This window comes from Rhea americana, unplaced genomic scaffold, assembly GCF_003343005.1.
Source record: "Rhea americana isolate MKP2758 unplaced genomic scaffold, rheAme1 scaffold_108, whole genome shotgun sequence".
In the NCBI taxonomy this organism is placed as follows: domain Eukaryota; kingdom Metazoa; phylum Chordata; class Aves; order Rheiformes; family Rheidae; genus Rhea; species Rhea americana.
Window position 1 is genome coordinate 1,827,356 of NW_028185128.1, and position 21,316 is coordinate 1,848,671.

General features: G+C 39.3%; 1 protein-coding gene across 2 annotated transcripts in view; it reads left to right on the plus strand.

Moving 5' to 3' along the window:
• Positions 1-8,411: 8,411 nt before the first annotated feature.
• SASH1 (SAM and SH3 domain containing 1) overlaps positions 8,412-21,316 on the plus strand; it is a 193,109-nt gene continuing 180,204 nt past the window's right edge. For both annotated transcript variants that reach the window (XM_085310568.1, XM_085310577.1), the window contains exon 1: positions 8,412-8,611. In XM_085310568.1, the coding sequence (XP_085166694.1) occupies positions 8,567-8,611 (45 nt within the window). In that variant the 5' untranslated portion in view covers positions 8,412-8,566. The remainder of the gene's footprint in view (positions 8,612-21,316) is intronic.

Sequence of the window (21,316 nt, forward strand, 5' to 3'; positions counted from 1 at the left end):
CACACTTCTGCGACTTAAAAATAAATAAAAAATTGTGTAAATCAACCTACCCAGTCTCCCTGGGGTTTGGAAGGGTGTAACCTCTGGGCTGAGATTTGGTCAGAGTTACTCGCCATCCAAGCTAATATATGTTTATATTTATATATATGTATGTATATACATACACACACACATAGACACAATGTATTAAATAGGGAGTCAGGGCCACGGGCATTTCCCTGGCAGATGGGAGCATGCTAACTTSGGTCCAGCACTGCTCTCGGGCGGGTGGTGGGTGCCGGGAGTGAGGATGCACCTGGGGACCTGCTGCCCGCTGTGGGGTGGGACTGGGATTTTGGGGGCTTCCGCAGCATCAGCGGCAGCGCAGGAATCAGTGCTGTCGACTGCCCCTGGGTCTCAGAGGAAAGGCGAGCTCCACGGAGGGAATAGAGTGCCTCTCTTGGAAAAGCCCATGCAAAACACACCACCCGATCAACCACCACTAAAAACAAACACAAAAAAAAAAAAGAAAAGAAAAAGAAAAATATAGTGTGTCTTAACTTCCCCAGACCAAGGGAGAAGGAAGACCATGCTTTCCTTATGTGCAAGATCACAGCCTAAACATGAAATAGAAGAACTGATATTTTGTCCTCACTTGATAATTTTACTTGCAATGTTCCTTTTTTTCCAAAAATGAAATACTTTTGATAATGATGATTATGCAACTTAAGTAATTGAACTGTTCAAACTGTTCTTTCCAAGTATATGGCATCTATTTATTGAAATGAAATTATGCCCTTGGCTTTYATCAAGGCCTAAATTTGAAAATGCAGATTTATTTGCCATCCACAGCAACTTCAGGTTCAAAATCACAACTGTAAGTTTGTTAGCCCATGTGCTGTGTTTTGGTATTAACCGTTGCGACATTAATAGTTTGTTTATAGCATAGCCAGCTTGTTTGATGGTGTGCTTTCCTGCTGCACCACACTACCTTGGGGAAGTCAATGGAACTGAACTGTAAAAGAGGGGAAGTTTGGGGTTGTTTTTGATTTTCTGGACAAAAAGAGAAAAGACAGTTGTAGATGCACCTGCGTCCATTGTGTTTTATGATGAGGAATTGTGAATGGAAGCAATATACTTAAGGATTACCTTGGGGTGCTAAAAGATTATAATCTGACATAGCTARTGCCAGATATTCAAAAAACATGTTCCGTTTATCTTACTACACTCATAATTCTGGGCACACACTTTGTCTCTTCTCTGTGACCCCAAGTGCTTGAAGGATGATTTTCTTCATGAAAACTGAGGTTCTTATAAAAAACATGATTCCAGGAGCTGAAGCTTTAGAAAGAAAGCTACCAAAAATCCCTAAGGTCATCAAAATTTGTTAATTAATTGGCACTACAGTTGTTTGTTTTGTCATTTCTAGTTATCAAAGTGCATATAGATATAGCTAGCAAATATAGATAATCAGGAATCAGAAAGACCAATGTACTGCTTCATACTGTGTATTGCTGGTATTAATGCCAGGTCCTTTGGAAGCAAGGATGCTTGAAAGCAGTGGGTTTTTTAATAGCCATCCCTTTCACGAAAAGTCTGATCAGAAGTACACTGACTTCCAGCCTGAACCATTTCTTTTCCATCAACTATCAAACCTTGAATTATCCTTTGTATAGTTCTGTCAAGGAGTTYGATGAATACCTTGTTGATGATTTATATAATTCATGTAATTCTGGCTTATTTGTGACACATAATCATACCACTCTGTCCTACAGCCTAGCTTGTGCTATAAATGTTTTCCGCATGGTGCTGGATGGCTATGTGAAGCTGAACACAGGGACTGTCTGCCATAGCTGCATGAGGAAATCGCTGTTTAAAAAATCTCTGTTAGCATGTTTAAAGGGAAGAGAGTAAGAAAGAGAAACCYTCTTGCTTATTGAGGACTTTATACAAGGATGAATGATTTTCTCTATGTTTCCAGTCATGATCTTCTTGTGTTGTTTGCAAACTACTTTAATTCCTAGGATTAATAAGGCCGTAGCCTCAGGATAGTAATTCTAATAATTGGTAGCAGGTTCCTGTTAATGGGTGAGAAAGTTGTGAAGGAAGACAGCAATATGAACAATATAGTTTACAGAGCAACTGAAGAGTTCAGAGCAAGATGACTTTTTCCTCTTTCCTTCTGTCTTTTTTTCATAAATGAGATGTAAACTTTTTTTAAACCAGTGTTAACCTTTACGATTTCTGCATTAATTCCAGTAATAGTAAACACTTCATGTCTGCTGGGTTGGCCTGACTCAACAAAGAGCATCAGTGGCTTCAAGTCTTAACTTTCAGCATGGGTAAACTCTAGAATAAAGTGCTATATAAGAAATACATACCCACATACAATAAGAAATACAAACCCAGTTTTCACATATATTGGACCGGTTACATAGATTGCTGGCATCAGTTCTCCTGAGATAGCAGAGCCGTATAATGGTTTTCCCTTCCCGCTGCAGAGTGGACAGCACTCTTCGTATGTTGTCCGCAATGCACAGCATGGTGTATATTGTCAACAATCTCAMGACACAAAACTTTGGACAGGTGAAAATAAGGTTGCCAGCAGACATCATGTGTTATCAAGAGTGGGGATTTTGTTTTGTTTTCTTTCTKTTTGTTTGTTTTTTTTTTTTTTTTTTTTTTTTTTTTTTTTTTTTTTTTTTTTTTTTTTTAAAATTGTTGCTGTCAGACTGTCTAAACTAAGGGAAAGATCCTGATCCACTTCTTGGATAGCATTTAGAAAATGCATTTTTAGAAGAGTGAAGATTTTATTGTGCCCTCTGTAATGCCATGCAAGCTCTTGCCGTACTCGTTGGTGTTCAGATGTCGTGACCTGTGCAAGGGACGTGTACACAGATAAACRTTTTCAGTTAGACTAACTCCAGATGGGAAGAAACAGCATCTGCTGCTTTGAACTCTCAGTCCCAGAGACCATAGATCTGATCCAGGGGAATGCCTTTGTGATTTTGCAATATTTCTTAAATGCTTCTTGGACCTCTTGTAGGAGTCAACCTTAATGTCCCAGCCTCATTTCAGCAGTGAAAGGACACCTGTAAATTTTTGTACATACTAGAGTTTTCTGCTATAGAATCCATAAAGAGCAATTGGAACTCTTCCTATCAGCACCCTAATTTCCCAAAGAAAATGCAGTAAGGGTTTTTTCCTTCATTTTTCCTATTTTTTTCCTAGCCAAAGTTACAAATCTCTGTAGAATAGCAAGGGAGGATGTCTGGTAAAATTTGAGGTTCCCTCAGCATATCTGTGTCCAAATTTACTAATCTCTCTATTGTTTGCATTTGGGGATCACTGCTTGAGATGTGTTAGAGACCTTTCGGCTTTCTTTCCTCTTTATTTTATCAATTTCAATAATCCTTTCTGTTGTATTCTCATGCGTTGCTCTGTAATAAACAGGAAAAGAATTTCTTTCACACTTCAGGCTTTATAGCGAGAAATGTTACCATTTGATGTAACAATTCTGAATTGTAAAACTGAATCCAGTATTAGAGATTTTATTTAGGGTCCAGAACTGTAAGATTTTATGATTTTATGACCGAGTTTTGTATTTCATGACCCAAAGGAATGTCAAAGGAGATATTTTTCACATATAACAGTGAGGATTTAGAGCAGAATTGTATTTGATCACTTACCCTTGTCAGAAACAATCCCAAACAACGATTTTCAAGGATCTTCTACCATGGTATATAGGGAGGGTACGGTAGTTTCTAATATCSAAGGGCTAGAACTACCATTGCTGGTTATGCTTCTACTATACTTCTAGCTCCTCTCTTATATTTAGCTGGATGATTCTGATCCAAATTCCCTTGGCATTAATGAACACTCATTGACTTCAATAATCTTTGAATTGCATCTAGTATCAACCACATTGGCATAATCAAGTGAGAGGCAATTGTTATGGATGTATTATTTAGCACTGATTAGGGAGGTGCTGTGAGCTCCCAGTGTCAGCTGGTGTGAGATGTTATTTTATAAGGGCTTGATTATTAAATTACTATTGCAGGTTATGAATCTTTCAACTGGGCTTTCACTTCTTATTGGGTGATGTTCTGTATTTATGTTACAGCTCCCCTAAAACTTAGGTTAGAAGGGTTCAGCCATTTTATATAATTTTCAAGTCTGTAATATTTTATCCTCTGAAGTGGCAGTAAGAAAAGCCACAAACCTGAGTGAAGTGAGTGTCAGGATGTGTATCACGTTCCTGCTTGCCTCCCGTAGCAAGACAGCATTCTGCCTTGCTGCAGGTACGGCTTTGTCCTGGCAGCACTCAATCGTGCAGAAAGTGGGAGGAAGAAYATGCCAGGTTTCTGCATGCTGTTAATTCACCTAGAGTCAAACTCCTGGTACACTATGCGGCTTATCTTGAGAGTTACTGAAGTAAATCAGATTGCACTGCCTGTGTCACATCCTGGAATAACTTTGTCAAGCCCTGTATAAGGGGTATGATCAGACGCTTAAACACAGGCAGCTACAAGTAGGAACCAAAATGCTGGAAGGCCACAAGGCTACGGCCAAGCTTGCGTTCTGCTGGTTTTAGTGACAACATTAAGTGTTGTCCAGTCCATTAGAGGCTCTGTCTATGCCCAGGAAATGAGCATAGCTGGGAGATCTTTGCTGTGTGCGATTGTCTGTGTATTTATTTTTTTTTCCAGTCAGTACTCAGCTTGACCAACTAGCAATGTTAGCAGAGCCAGTTACCACCAATTCAAAAACCATACTTGATCTTATCTTGCATGACCTTGCAAGGTCGGAGATCATGCTGGTTAAAATAAGGGTACATCTACAGTGATATTCCCAGTCTTGTTAACGCTGCTGGAGCAGTTAAAAATAGTTCTGCCAGTGATCAGGGTTTCTCCAAAGAGCTGCAGGGGGCCATAGAGCTCTGCTGCAAGTTATCTGTTTGCCTTCCAAGAGCACATCATTTCAGTCATTAAATTTGCTTTTAGGGACATCCACAATGATTAACTGTCATGCTAGCCAATGCATATATATGTGCCAGCAGTTAAGCGAATTTTACTTTRGAGCCTAATATTCAGACTGACGGAATTTTGTACCAGTGCAAGACTTCATCAGTCAGTAAAAGTTGATCTTCAGCCTTATTTTATGTTACAGAAACTGAGCCTCACCCAGTARAACAGAAGTGAAATCCTTCTCTGCCCTGTCAGATGGAAATGAAAATGCCAGAGAATAATGTGCTTAACATTTCGGGACAGTCAGGCATGCATGTAGTATGTGGAACAGTGATGTCACTCACAGTGGGCTCTCCTAATCACACCTGAATAACAGATACAATATAAGGGAAATCAGCAGTGCCTCAYCGGTAAGCAAAGGCAGCCCCTGGCTGGAATGAATTGTTATATTCCTCAATTGAGAGAGAATAGATGGCACGTTAGTATTTAACTGTAGTGCTGAGGTCTACTTCAGAAATAGGTCATTAAAAAGAGAAATACTTGCAGTTATTATAGGAACCAAACCTCAGAAATCTTTCTCACAAATCAAAGCAGGTAAGAGTGTGCTGAAATGCTAAGAAATAACATTTGTAAGAAATTATTTGCAAGCACCTCATTTTAACAAGTAGCTATTTATGTAGATATTAAAATTAAAATACAGAGATTTGTTGAGGGCAGAGGAGGTTGTTTTTCTGCCTGATTCAGGCAAAAGCCTAGYGCTACATAATGGACATGTGAAAATGTTTAAACCGTGTTTTCTGGGGGATCAATATAAAAGAATTTCAGAAAGGGTACATAAAGGTGATTTACTTTTCACCTTTTTCTGGCTTACTGCAGAAAAATGTAATTGAACTTCCACTGGTCTCTGAATTATTTGGCCTTCTGTTAAGGAAGGAGAGAAAGATCTTTGATAGATGTTTATTATGATCATGATGGAAGATTTTATGCTTCTGTATAGCAGGAGAATTGAGAGAGAAAAMAAGGAAAAATAGACTTTTAAAAATGGTTTCTACTCTGTGTCATTCCTTCTCTGTGATATTCCTTGCCATCTCTGTCCCCAGCATCTCCTTATAGGCTCCAGTAATGCACGAGCTGCCATCATTTGCCCTTTTCTCTTCTTTTTTACTCTCCCCTCCAAATATTAGTTCAAGAACAGGAACTCAGTCACTTAGCATTTTCACCACAGTTTTTCTAGCTATTGAATATTTCCTAGTTAATGAAATAACGAATATAAGACAAGGCAGTTTTGCATGGATATTAAACTTTGCAACCCACCTTCAGGTCACCCTCAACATAAAATGACTAATTAAAATTAAGTAATGTTACTGTKGTACAGCAATGAGTCTACAGAAATTCTTTAGAGCTTACAGTGGAGCTCAGCTACAGGACATATTTCAAAGCCACTGAGCTCAATGTACACAGTTCAAAACAGCAGATAAAGTATTGGCGACATCCTGGCTGTAACTGGAAAGCCCAGAGGGTTAAAGATCCTTTGCAAAAGGACAAAGATGTCTGTGTTTTACAAAATGCCAGGAGAATTACATTCAGTTGCCAAGTTGTAGGATTCACAGAATACAGCAGGAAAAAAATACGCACTGATAAGGAACAGTTTGCTGGTTCTTGTAAATCAAAGGAGCTTTAAAAGCACTAATAATAGACTTATTGCTGAACAACATCCTTTCTAATTATTTATTTCTGGACAGATACAGGATGATCAGCATCCTGTCTTATTTCGTTTTGTTTGTATAAGTAGATCACTCAAGTGATTAACTGGGAATAAGTGCTGATTAAAGGTGAATCTAAATTTATCCCCATGTTGTCTGGGGATGGCATAGGCTCAGGCGTTCTGAAATCACATCACTGGATTTTTTGTTACGTAAATGTTGTTAATTGGCGTAAGTATATTTCAGGCCAAAGCGCAGAGTCGGAGTCGGATGTTTGACTAAGCCTGGGCAACTCTACTTGAGGGAAATGTGGAATTTTTATTCTCCTGTTCATTTTGGCCCATTGATCTAATTAAGTGCTGTCTGGAAGCGCTAAGCTTGTAACRATTGAACTAGGTGGTGGTGGTCAAACTTCCTTCTCCAGCAGCAAGCAGTAACGTCAGCGTTTCAAAGGATGCCACACAGTTGCTGAGGAGTCAGACGGGTAGGCAGTGCTTGCTGCCTTGCCGCGAGCCAGCCTCCCACGGGGGGGAGGCTCAGGTGCCCCTCGAGCCTCCGCCTGTCCAAGAAGAGCCTGCAAACACAACAGGGGCCTCGGAGGAAGATGTTAAAGGCAGCAAATGAAAGGTTCTGAATATAAAAACGTTGAAGCTGTGGAGAACATTCATCTAGGCTGTCCAAGCGTTTGGCAAGCTGCTGCGTGCTGCGAACAGGCCATGTGGTGGTCCCATACCCATCAGGAAAAGTCAAGAAATGCAGAGTGAATGTTATCTCAGACCTCGAGATGTCCAAAAAAGAGATAAAAAGGCTTATGAGGAAGAAAAAAAAAAAAAAAAAAGTTATCCAGTGGATCTGGTGAGGGTTTGATGATCACATACAGGCCTTTTGTAAACGCATATATTGTCTTGGAGTAGTATTTCTAGTCCCAGGTTTCTAACCTTCTGCACCTTCACCAGATTTAAGTGTGAGGGCAGTTGACTGAAAGCTTTAAAAAAAAAGGCATATGAAATAAATGGCAGATGTGGCACCAGAGTCTCCCAATAAACAGATGGTCATTGAATTCTTACATTTTTCTCCCTTTTCAGTTTACTGCAGGGGGTTGTGGCTGAACTCTTTTAGCTCTCTTCCCAGTGCACAAACAGGAGTTCTGCATATGCATATATAAATATAAAGATATAGCCTTTAGTTTTTCCCTGGGTCTTTTTATCCCTGGTTCAACAAAAAAAAGTGCTGCAAATTCTTCCGTGCTTTTCAAGCTTGCTGAACTGCCCAGTGGTAATTTTAAAGGGATTTGAATGTGGTTTTGTATCTTCTTCCTATCACAAAAGCTTTTGTGCGCTAATTCAGTAATGCATTGTGGCATAGCTGATATTTTTAACATGTAGTTTAGGATGAACTTGAAGATACTTGTATACGTAGCACACATGAACCAGCACTGATGTTCCTTATATAAAATGTAACTTCATACACYGTAGGGACTTGCACTTCAGAGACTTATAAATACAAGCCTCTGGCTGAAGCTATCTTTCTTTTGGCTGCATGTAGCACCCAGTAAAAGTTTGTATTTGGCACGTCATTTTTGAGGTGTGGCAGAGTTATAGATGGTAATATGAGTGGAAGTTTTACAAATGGTTGTGTTAGAGACACGTATAATTTCTTGAGTTCCCTTATTATATATTGTGCAAGCAGTCAGTTAGCTGAGACATACTTAACTTTTGAATCATAGGGAAAATGCCACTACCCAGCTTGCTTGCAAACTCGTTTGCTTAGAAGCCTCATTGCATCAGCGAAAACAGCAGTGCATGTTTCAAGTGCTCTGTGGAGCACAGCATTTTAGCACAATGTTTTCTTTTCTTCATTCAGTAATTTAAATGATTGGAGCGATACTTTTGACAAAGAGGAAATCATTTCATTGTTATGGATCATTTTTCAAGTGAAGCTGAGTTTTGGAATAAAGTGATGGTGAGTAAACCATGCGAGTGGGGAATGAGGGATTCTCTTTTTTTTCCTCAGTTTTATTCAGCAGTTTCTGAAAACCAAGATGGAAGGGATTTTGGTATTCTGACTGCAGGGTTATATGCTTTTTATTAAGTGAAAAGCATAACATATTGATTAAACAAGGGGTGAGGTAATAACAGGCATGCTTGCTGGTGTGTTCCGTGAGAAAATGGAATGTGAATTTTCTTTTAATATGAAGATACAAATCTGATTTACTGCTAGTTGCTCTGAGTTCTTCTGAAAGTGAAACATGCCAGCTGATGAAATAGATGTATTTTGGCTAAGCAGCTTCTAACATAATAGTAACGTAGATTTACAAAATCCTCTGTGGTGGTGGTAGCTATATATTTGAAGAAGTGGAAGTTTTTTCCTTCAAAAAACTCCCCTAATTTTATTTCAGATGGAAAAACTTGTTACATAACTAAATATAATGATTCTCTTTCTGAAAACTGCATTTTCTGTATTATCCTTATTCTCCATGTGCTGTAAGTAACTATTTCCTTTTTTTTTCTTTTTTTTTTCCTTTTTTGCCATGGGAATGCAAATGATACTTCAGTCACTGAGATGATATCGGTTTCATCCAAGGAGAGATTTCTTTTAATCCAGTTTTCTAGTTTTTGCCCATAAGACTAAAGAGGCCAGACAAAGTAATAGGTGCTTAAGTATAGGGAAATAAATATATGCATAGCTGCAGGTTAGAACAAGTAAATTTTATTGTGCCTTATCTTGTTGCTGATAGTAATCAGGACATTCATGTTAGCCCGATGAAAAGAAAAAATCTACCAGAGGTTTTCTAAAGGAACTTAAGGAACTTTTTTTTTTTTTTTTTTTTAAGGGACAAAGGCAGCTCGGTCTGCTTGGTAAAGCATATAATCAGCGTCTGGCTTATCTTTACAGGCTTGGCCACAGGCATGCTTATATGAGTTTGAGGAAGCCACTGTACACCCAATTTTACTACACTTACTTACAAAGTGACTTGTTCTGTATTCATGTAGTAAGGAATCCTCACAAAATCTTTCAGTTGCCGTATCTTTAAAATATCAGTAGTTTTTATCTACTTCATAGGGCTGCTATGTGTCTTGCTTTCTTGGTGTATTTACTCTTTGATGACAGTGTTTCAGCCATCTCTAGTTATCTCTTCCAYAGATAGCATCGCTGTTGGGAGATAATAATTAATATAAAATATAAATATAAAGTAATTAATATAGATGTTCAAATTTGAGAGCACTCGTTTCTATTTTCTTATTTTTTTTTAAAAAAAAGTAACTAAAGTAACTGGCTGTCCAACTGCTGAAAATATAGGACTACATAAACAAATAGCATTTTAGAAAGGGATGAGTTACGCTAATCTTTTTCCATACATTTTAAGCCAGGTTTACAAGATAGAAAGTTTTCCATTTTGCTGACTTGCATATAAGTTTTCTACAAGTGTCATTAGCTCGTGGCAGCAGATTTGCAAGTGGAAATGATTATCCTGTTGAACCTTTAGGCTGATCCTGCAATTTTATTGGAAAAGAAGATTTTTACTGATAGGCCTCTGWGGTTGTCTGGACATTGAGCATCTTCCCATGTGCAGAAGTTTACCTGCTTACAATTTATTTATTTCAGGTGAGCTCATATCCAGTGAAGGAAATGGAAATGTTTCTCTCTAACGATTTGCTAATTTCTTTAACGACTTAAAAATAAAACTGAGAGAGCAACTCAGTTTGTTTTTTTTTTTTTTGTGGAGCTGTGGTTTTTATCGCTGCCTTTCTCCTCAGATAATAGCACTTCCATCTGCACTTGACTCTCTCTTCTCTTCTCCTGTGAGCTCTGTCTGCCAAGAGCAGGGCCCTGAACTCAGAGCTTGAGTTGGTAAACACTTCACAGAGAAGCTACACTCAGTATTTGTCTACAGGAACTTCCTATCCTTTTTTAAATCAAATTTCAAATCAGTTTTCAAATAAACTTCTGTGTTTCCTGCACATGTGCTTTCCTAACATGGAGTGTGGGCTTGCAGGACAACACAAWTTTTCCTCATTCTTTTTTGAAATTGAAAATAACTTAAGAGTTTAAAATATCCAAAAATGATTTTTGAAAAAYAGGGTTTCAGTTTTGTTTTCTTGAAACGCTGTAATGTGCAGGAAGGATTTTGAAAGAAAAATGCCCAGAAATACTGGCTGAAATTTCCAAACATAAGAGCRACTTCTTTACATTCGTGAGGAAGAGGCCAGCTAGTTGCCATGAAAAGGATATGCCAGTCTTGACATTTCCGATGCAGTTTTCGGTACTGCTGCTTTGCTGAACGAGGGCCTGAAGGGGATTCAAAGATCAAGCTATGGTGCATCTCAACGTGTGAAACTGAGCTCGGCTGATCTGGTTCAGCACGTGCCTCGAGGACGGGGTTATCAGCGTGGGGACGGTGCCTCACCTAGGATGGCTGGGCCATGTCACGTTTCCAAGAGAAGAAGAAGAGGAGAGCGCATTAGTGCTTGAGAGGCAGCACCAGACCCGTTCTCCTGCTCCTTTTTCACAGGAAGCTACAGGCATTTTGCCAACTTCGTTTTTGAGGGTTACGTTAAGTACTTGATGCTATGTTCTTACCTTGAGAATTGGCATGGGAGTGAGGTCATTATAGCGACACGGCTTATTTGATGCGAAGCCTGTGGAAAGATTTTCTTCCTCAGTTCCTGTAGGGTGCTGATTTGCTCTTTCTGTGAACTCGCGGTACCTTTCAACTGGGACTCTTAACAAGTTCAGCAGAACGTGGATTGTCACTTGTGCTTACGTAGTGGCTGAGAGCATCCTGCCTTCAATGCTTCTGCCTCTTGGGCTCGGCAGTGCCCTGCRGTCTTCATCCTCTGCTGAAGCGTGTCATTTGCCGTGTAGCTAGTCACCAACGCGATCTGTTATTAAAGTAGGCTTTTTGAAATATATAAATTCGGAATTATTTTGTCAGGCCAGTCGGTGCCAATGTCGTGTTTGAAATAGGCTGAGAAAAGGCAAGTTCTAGATAATCGTTAGATGTCAAGTCACAGCTTCGCCAGGTTTTGCGCTGTCTGCTTAACCAAGGAATAGGATGTACGGGTGTTTGCTACTGACTTGTCTAGTTTTACCCTGCCAAAATTGTTGGAGGAAATGAAGTTACCCATCTGTGTTGCCAATTTCCATGTACAACTGAAAGGAGTCACCCTACTCTTTAATTTAAAGTGTCTTTTTTTCCCTTTCTCCTGTTTTACTCTCTCAATTTGTGTTTTGTATTTCTACTTCATCTTATCTGTGGAACTGATAGCACTGAATCTACTGCACCTGCCTTTGTTTTCTGGTAATTCACCCAAATTCTGAAAATGTAAACGCAATGTTCATAGGTAATCTGCTCATCTGGAGGCAAGTAATTTTCTTAGAATTGGGTTGAAGGCTTCCCTGGAGAAAAGAAACATATATTGATGTGTTTATGCTTTGCAATAATAATATTTGTCCATGTGAGAAAGTGTGAACTTTTTTCCTTCTGCCACACCATATGGCTTATAACTATTTACAGTCCAAACAAGAACAGCTGCTACTGTGTGAGAGCATACATTTCTTTAAGCTGGTGATGTGCTGAGTAATGAATGACAAAGTAGATGTCCGCAGATGTATTCCAAATATCCTAATTTACCAGTCAACATCTCATCTATCATTTTCTTCTTGGAAACTGTTTGAGCTTTTTTCTTATGTTCTTAGCTAATGGGGACAGCTTCGATGGCKTGGGTTTGGTGTTTGTTCAATTTTTATTTTTGTACTGGTGTAGCAAATCTGTGTGAGAATTGCCGCTATCCAAATGGTGGAAGGAAAGGACATGTTGTTCAGTAAAATTAAAGTCTGAATCATCATAATCCCTTTCAAGAGAAGCTTCTAGCTGGAAGAGTGGTCCGTAGACCTTTAAATTGTGGGTTACTTTATGACCTCAGTTAATGGCATGCTTAAAGGTTGGGATTTTGTGTTCAAAGATATATGTGATTTTACATTTATCAGCTAGTACCAGTAATTTCTGCCTCATATCGGCCTTGTATCCTGCCTGTTTGAGCCTCTTATGTTCTGGGATCATCTACTAGGCATTTTGATGAATTTCTGAATTTTTGTATCAGGCATTGTAATAGGTGATTTATCATCATTGGTCATTCCTGTCAACAGCAGGAGAACAATTTCAAGATATTATACAGTTGGTCTACCTACCTGGTCTTTAGCAATAGTGCTCTGATTGAAGATGGCATTTAAACCTCTGCCATTTCCGTGCCTGTCAGCAGGTCTCTGGAGCCACTGCTCTCGCGTATTTGCASTGTGCTGTTCGTGCACCTGCCCTTTCCCTATCGGTTAGACAATTGGCACATTGTATTTGTTACAACTTATCTCACAAAGGCATATTTCAGCGAGGATGCAGTGTTCCGGGGGGATATTCCCAGTGAGTATTCTTCTTGTCACACAATAATCCAAGAGGGCTCATTAGCAAAAAGAATTGCAGGTTTCTTGCAGTTGACACTCAATCTCCCACGAAGCTTTACTGGTAAATAAGACCCACTGGATTTCATCATACTTCAGACTGCATTGAAAAGTGGCTGAGAACAGAAGTGATCACACTTTCTAGAAGTGTATGGTGGAGCATAACCGTTGAAAAGCCTTAAAATTAAACCAGATTAATTCGTAGGCAGCATATAGCTATTTCTAACATGAGGATTTTTCGTATCAGGACTACAAAAGCAGCAGAAACAAAGGGACTGGAAAGGACCATCTGAGTCTTAATGGTAGTTAGGCTGGCAGCCCAGAACTTCCCTGCTTCAATGGTTAGGAACAAGCCTTTAATTTGGATGCCTTTGTGGCCATCTTACACACAGATGTTTTTAACTTAAACAGTTTTCTTCCTTCGGCTTAGTGTGAACAAGTCTCCATCTCAGATTTGCTTTGCTAAGGTAAAGACCTTCTGCTCGTTGGCTCGCATGCGGTAGGTGCTCTGTAGGATCACTCTGGCTGCTTGCAATTGCAATTTCAGACTGTGCTGTGACCAGAAGGCTTCTGGAGAAGGAACCCCACTGATGTCCCATAGGTATGAATAGGCACTGGTGGTAGCTGAGAATTTGCTGTAGGGCACATCACTTTGCCATTTTAGCAAAGAAATAAAATGGGACTCCAGGTGGTTACCATTCAGCTCACCTTATTGCAGAGCCCAACCTCTGCTACTTACAGTTAATGAAAAAGTCTCCTTTATAAGTTTAAGGGCTATGATATAGCACTGAGTAGTTGTGATTCCATAATTCATGTGCTTAGTCAGCTCGTTCCTGTGTGAATGAGGGAGTTACTTGAGAACACACTCCTCAGCATGGATTTCATCTTGCTTGCCAGAGATAAAATGGAATTGCCAGAACTATTTGTATGGAAAGCCGTAATACCATTTTAATCTACATCACTGCTATGAGAAAGTGTTTCTTACATATTCCTACCAGAAAAGCAGTGGTAGGTACTGTCTCCTGCCCCATTTCTGCTTCRCTAGAAGAGACAAATTACTTTGGCTTTCTTGGATCAGTGCAGMTTTGCCCGGGTTTAACTTGGAACTGCATGGAGAGAAATGAGTATAAAAAACTGACAACAAAAAAGGCAGAGGGGAAAAATTGCTCTGTGTAAAAGAAGTCTAAGTTTTCTTGTGGTCTTTGCTTGCCAAAGCTATTTTATGAGCAGTAACAATGGATTGCATAAACAAATTTAAGGGATTCATGCGTTCTGATTTCATGCTTTGTAGCTTTCTAGCTGTCTGCTATATTAAGCAGGAAATCCATTTCAATATCCACTATGCAAAATTCTGGAAACAGCTGTGATTATTTGCTTTTAGGTTACTGCTCAGGGACAGCCTGGCTTGCTGGCAGCTCTGTGTTAGTGCAATCAGTGTTAAGACTAGTGAGTAAAACTGCTTTGTGAACCTGTGACGTGATCTGATGCCATTAATACCAGATGTTGAAGCCTCTGTTCCTCCACCAGTTCTGCTCAGTTCACACTGAGATGACACTTAGATGAGAATTTACTCTTTAAAGTTGTCTCTGCTTCCTAAGTAGGGAGCCTGTGAGCTTTGAGGAAAGCTGCTGTGTTGACTTAACCAAGGGAACATCTATAAGAACTGGGGGGGTTCTAGTGCTGACGTGATTAAAAAAAGAAAAAGAAAAAAAAAAAGCATATTATCACACTGTCCAAATGGGGATTAAATTTACATGCATTCCTTTCTGTTGCCCCTGGGCTGAGCACCCACTTCAGAGGTACTGTAGAAAGAAATCACAGAGGGCCTGTGTTTTTCTCTCAATGCTGCAAGCTGGTGAAATTGCATCAGTCCTCTGCAGAGGCAGCTTGGCACACTAAAATTGCTGAGCTTTGGGACTTCATAGAAGCCTGCATTTTGGCATCAGACCAACGAGCTTGAATCTAAGACAATAATCTCTCAAATCCCATGCACTTGCTTTAGCCCAGCAAGTTAGAGCAAGAGTCTGTGCTTGGACAACATCCCAGTGAGACAGAAGTATGGAGCCAATTCCAGTTAGAAACCTGTATCTCGATGGGAATCTTAGTGTCCTGGAGTTGCTGAAAAAGACCTCTCACAGGTCTTCTCCAGGAAAACCTTGTCGTTGATTCGCCCAGGGGCCTTTGCCAGGACACCAAGTTACTGATCTGAATGTGCTTGTGCAATAACCTTGCGAAAGCTTGTGCATTAGCATCTGGCAAGAAGCTCCAACAGCCATTGTTCATATAGTTGTTGAGCAAAGGATGAGGTAAGAGGGAATTTGGGGAGGGCATCTGTCCATCCAACTCAAAAGTAAAGGAGAAGGTCCTGTTCCTTCCATCTCCTGTCTTAAAGGGATCTTCCTTCCTGCCTTTTCCCAGGCAGACAGCATGAGAACTCACTTTGCTGGAAAATACCACATAGAGGTGACAACAAAGTGCGGCAGCAGAATCTTAGAAAAACTATTTAAATCCCATATCTGCCTCCTTACTCCTCCACAAACGGCCCATTTCCTAGTTCTACTAAAGGCAGAGAAGAGAGCAACAGGGARAGCTTGGTGACAGTGTGACTTGAGATCCTCAGAGCTGCCTCAGGCTCCACTAGACAGTAGAAAAAGCCTTTTGGGACATTCCTCCCCAGTGTCACTTCACATCTCAAGAGTGCAGAATAGGCAATCGGTGCCCTGAGCAGAGGCTCTGATGGGCTCAAAGTCCTGCACATGCAGAAGCTTTTGCAAGGCTTGAAGCATTTGCATGATATGCTTTGTAATAGGTTATTTTAAATTTAAAATGTGCTTGAACTATCATCTTGGATTAGTTCCTGCAACAGGAATTGCACTTTATGGTGCCATTGATCTCATTATTTCTGWGATTTCATTCCTTTTATTGTGAGTTTTATTTGAAAAAACAATTTACTGTTCACCATTTTCTGCTGCTACAAAATGAACTTACTTTCACCAGTACCTCTACTAAACTACTGGTGCAGATCCCCTGTGAAAAATGTACAGCTGTTATAAGAATTTCTAACATGTATCTTAGAAATTCATTTTTTTGCCTCTTGATTTAATAGTCTTCTAAGCCATTATTTCGAAAGGAGATGTTGCCTATTTTTTATTTCTTGGGTTCAGTAGTTAGTTAGTAATAAATGAATCTCAAGAGAGAAAGAAGCTGAAGATGATGAATAGAAGAACGTTCATTATTAGCTCAGGCAGAAAATGAATCCCTTTTCAGAAATTCAGGAAGTTGATAATAGTGGATTTTTTTATAGATGATTACCCTCATGACAAATCTATCGCTTTGCCTTCTCAAACAAGTATGATATGTTTTGTCTTTTTCTCCTCTTGACAAGAGAATTCATGACATAATGTCACACTGTTGGAAGAGGTGTATGTTTCTGGTAATTACTGGAAAATGGTGCTGTTCTTAATTTCCATATTATACAGAGCAGTTGTGATTAAAAAGTTAGACATTGACATGCAAGCAAGTGCTGGGATAAGGCAGTTAATTACTCTTAGCTGCAGCAAATATTTCTATGTAAGAGGACATAATACCATTTCTGTGTGCTTTTTTTTTTAATTTTTGACTACTTAACAGTAGTCGCCATACAAGGCTGAGCTGTAATCCCACACAGATGCTGAATTTCTGTGCTATGAGCAGTGTTAGTTAAGGTGCCTTGCCTCTGTCATAAATTTTTACCTCATCAGGAGCTCCATGATATCCTTCATCAGTGCCACACAAAGCAAACAAGAAAGAACTGTTTTCTCATCTACTTCCAGCTCTATATGCTGGATTTTGACAGATGCAGAGGTCATACTTGAGGTAAGTGCCCATCCCTCTGCAGTGACGAGCTGCATTTGAAGCTCAAGCAGGGAACGAGATGTCATGCCTTCCCTTTTATCTCTAAATCAAAATACTATCTCTGCCTTGTTAGGCATATCCTGTCTTTAGACTTCATTGCCTTTTCCATCCAAATTGCTCTGTTAAGAAATCATAGCTAAAGGTGACAGAACCACTGTAGTTACATGTACTGTTTTTTCCTRGTTTGTAGGCTTAATGGGTGCAGTCACAAATTTAATTAAGTATTGTCCAGCCCTTTATAACTCCTTAGACACATTTCACACATCACATCTGGCCACTCCTAGGCATGGCTGGCTGGATTTATTCAAAAGGTGTGAGATGGCCTGCTTACTTAAAAATATTTCCCAGAGCAGAGGTCTGAGGCAAAGCCACAGGTTCCCCAGGGGAAYGGGAAGAGGCACCCACAGTGTGGTCCCTGAGGAGTCCTTTCAGAACCACTGGAAGAGAAGCGATTTGGTACCAACGATATATTGGGGAAGTCAGAAGAAGGGCCGATCCTCTTACCAATGCCCCCAAATAAGAGAGGGTTTCAGGAATGGGTTGCTGTAACATAGGGAAACCCTCAGGGACTTCTGAACTTGGAAAGGCATTTTCAGACTAGTAATGGGAAAGAAATAGTCTTCCCATGCTACTYATAGCATGGGAATTTATAGTATTTCAACACTTTTTCATTCTCAAAGTAGGATGAAAAGTCTAAATCCTGGGAAGCATCATAAATTCTCAAACTAAAAATAATTTGGTTAAAATGAATCACAGCATCGCATTTTGTTCCCCTCCACCACCTTTTCCCACCCCATTTTGATCTAAAATTATTAATGCTTCAAAAGGAAATAAATATTGACACAAAAATATAAACTTTTACGATCAGTTTTGTTATTGACAAATTAAAATCTTTTCTAAGGATAGGATGTGTATACTGAAAAATTCTCAGTCAGCTCTACTCCTGAAAATAGTCCCTTCAAATCCATGAAGAGTACAGATAAATCCACAGTAGTTGTCCCTTCCTCTAGACTGGCTAAAGAGTCTACCTCCTGCAGGCTCAGAAAGCAGGGTGAAACACTTGTTACTATTTTACTTTAAGTGACTAGACTGCAGTATAATCTGAGTTGATTGATTTTACTGATTTTGTATAGGATGTGGCTAAATATGTTCTAAATTCCCCAAACTGAAGGGAAAGAGAGAGGATAAAAATGCCTAAAATAAATTCTAGTAATCCATGTGTTATAATTCAATGACCAATAAAAGAATACTGCACTGTAAAATGATGTGAAAAAGATGAATACTGTTCAACCAGATTAATATGCTAATAAAGGAGATTTTTTTTGTTCCAAACTAATTATAAAATCCACCTCCTGCAAACAGCTGAATAGGTTCAAGTTGCTCCTTTTCGGCCTTTTTTTGCTGTTGGTTATCCTTAGTGATAAACTAAGTACATTATTTGCAATATAACGGTAAAATGAAACTAAGAAAAAGGATTGTCATCAGTTCAAGGGTTTTTTTTCATCTTTACAGGCTTTTTGGCAGTTTCATTTAGCTTTCAAACATTCCAAAAGCTGTGTTTATGTTTCAGTGGTTGGATTCAACATACAAAAATTTCAAGCAGATGTTTGTAGCCTGAGCACTGATCAGGTAGACTGGAGCATTGCAAACACACTCCGGAAGTCTACGTGTGGTGTCCCTCGATAGCCACCGTTGCTGTGTTTCAGCAAGGAGCATGCCATATTACTGTGAGTTCTGCGAAAGGGTTTGTCACATGGGACTGGCTAAAAAGGGCCTTTCCAGTATGATTTCTATGAAGCTGAGGAACAAAGGGAGCTGTCAAAGTGGAAAAGTCTGAAACTCAGAATATTTAAAGCTCTTTGCCAGAGGAAGATGAATACCCTCCATGTACTCCCCCACTGGCAGCAGTGGTGGTGATGGTGAGAAGCAGGGGGTTCTGCATAAACAGGACAGATGTGTGGCAACTGTCTTAAAAGGTTTCTCTGTCCCTCATTTTCAAAGTTGCCTTGTTTTTGCACAGTTTTTGTCTGATCTCACCTCTCTCATCTAGCATCAGAGTCCTTTTGGTCCCACCAAAGGCTGCCTAAAATTTGTGCTGCCTGAAAGCAGCCCTCCTTCATCTTTTTGAAGCATCTGCTCACCATCTCATTCCAAAGCACAGCCAGATATGTTTTGGCTTTTTCTTTTTTCCCCATGCTATTGCTTTTTAACTTCTTAATTACTCTGTTGTTGTTATTTAATTGCTAAACTTGTAGATGTCGTCCCTTTTTGTTCATTATGAGACCAAAAATGCTGCCTCAGATGCTGTGCTGCAACAAATGTTAGAAATGTATTAGCTACTAACACTTCTTCAAGAAACACATTGTCATTCTGTTTAAATTGGTGTAATAGGCTGGACCCATTTTATTTCATTAAACAAAAAAATGCAAGGAAGAAATCACATAAGTTTTGGTCAATTTTTATGTTTCCGCTCCTAATACTTTAAATCCCCTGACTGATGCTGGGATGTTTGCCATGTCAGTATAATATCTGACTTACAGGGACTGCATGTGTTCTTGGCACATGAAAGAACAACTTAAATTGCGCTTTCCCATCCTTCACTCCCCCAACCTTTTTTCCTCTTCTACACTTATACCAATAGTAATGAAAAAAGGAAGGAGAGGTACCTATTGCTATTTCCTTCAAGACCCAAGAAACTGGGGTTTATATCCAGCTGGGTTGCACTCTTGAATTTATGTGGATTTTTTTATTCTCTGAATTTATAGACTGAAGCCTGGAAATGCCTTCCTCTTACAGCGAGCCATCCTCTGCAGCTCTTAAAGGAGAGAGGAGAGCCCCTGAAAGCTCCCTCTTCCCCATCCTTCTCCCCCTTGAAATCACTGGTCCAGACAGATGAAGGCCCATCTCAGGCAAACACACCCGTTAAATTGCAGGGATACATTCTTTTCAGATATTTAAAACTCATTTTTCAGGAAAAAGAAGTGGAAAATGTACGATCTTTAGTGTAGGTGGGAAAGCCTTGAGGAAGACATATCTAAACATATCATGCTGCGCTTACCACAGAGGCTGCTTCCCCGAAGCACATTCTGAGCTACATTAGTTGAGTCTGCTAGATGAGAACATCACATCACATCACATTTTGGCCAGTGCAGCTTCACTAAACAGTTCACTTCGTGGTTGGCTTGTATGCTACACCACAATGTATGGTTGAAATCTGAGACTTAGTCAATGCAAAACCTTTTTTAACCAGAAAACTGAAGCTTGCCTTTTTATTGCTCTTTAATATTTAGGTGTGGAGTATTTTTCTTCTCTTGATAAGTATTTGGGGATAAGAACTATTTTTAAAAAACAGTAAAATTGCAGAAATAACATTTAGGCTTTCCTACTCCTCCAGAATATCTGAGCTCTGGAAAATTCATTCTCTAAGAGCAACTAATACAGACAATGCAAGTCTAGAAAGTAAAAGTAATTAAAAAGATAAAAATGACGGGGATCTACTAGGGGTATTTAGGCAAAACATGATAATTTCTATTCTTCTATCTGTAATAGGTGCCTATGGCTGTATAGACTGTTCTGGATATATAAATTCAGTTAGCATAAAACTAGTTCTACTGAATCCAGAAATCCTGAGTGCTGAATTCATAGGTTCTGAAAAAGCTGTCACTGTCAATTTACAGCTATATCAAATAAGAATGTTATATCTATCATCAGCAGAATAGGGTTTTTTGGGGGGAGGGGGGAGGATCTCATCTAAAAGCAGGTACAGCAAGTACGGTTTGCCTGAGTTTCTTCTTTGAACTTAGAGAAAAATGTTCTCCACCTAGGTGAGCAAGAGCCAGCTGCTTTCTTGCATATACACATGCATGTCTAGTCCTGTAGAGTGGGCAGAAACTGAGTTGATGTACTGAGCAAACGTAATTTAAATAACAAGTTTAATTAGAGTCTTATAACTGGATTGTCCGGTTTGTGACAAATGTGTAGTAATTTCCACTTTATTTCATAGAGTCAGCAAATGTTGATCAACAGGTATTGCTTACTCTGCCTTTCTAGGGTTTTGATTTAAAATGCCCATGATCAAACCAGTCTTAAGAACAAGATACATATTCATTAGGTTCTTAAAGTTTATTCATTTTACCAATTAAGTTCTTTTCCCAGGATGTTCTAGTAGCAATAGACAATGCAAAATGAATGGTCTAAAAAGGTATTATGGTTTTAAAAGCCAATTGAGTACAGGAAAAGAGTTAGAGAAATTAATAGCTCTTGTACAAACTCAGAACTAGTGTATAGTGACAGTTGTTTTCCTGAATATCACTGGGA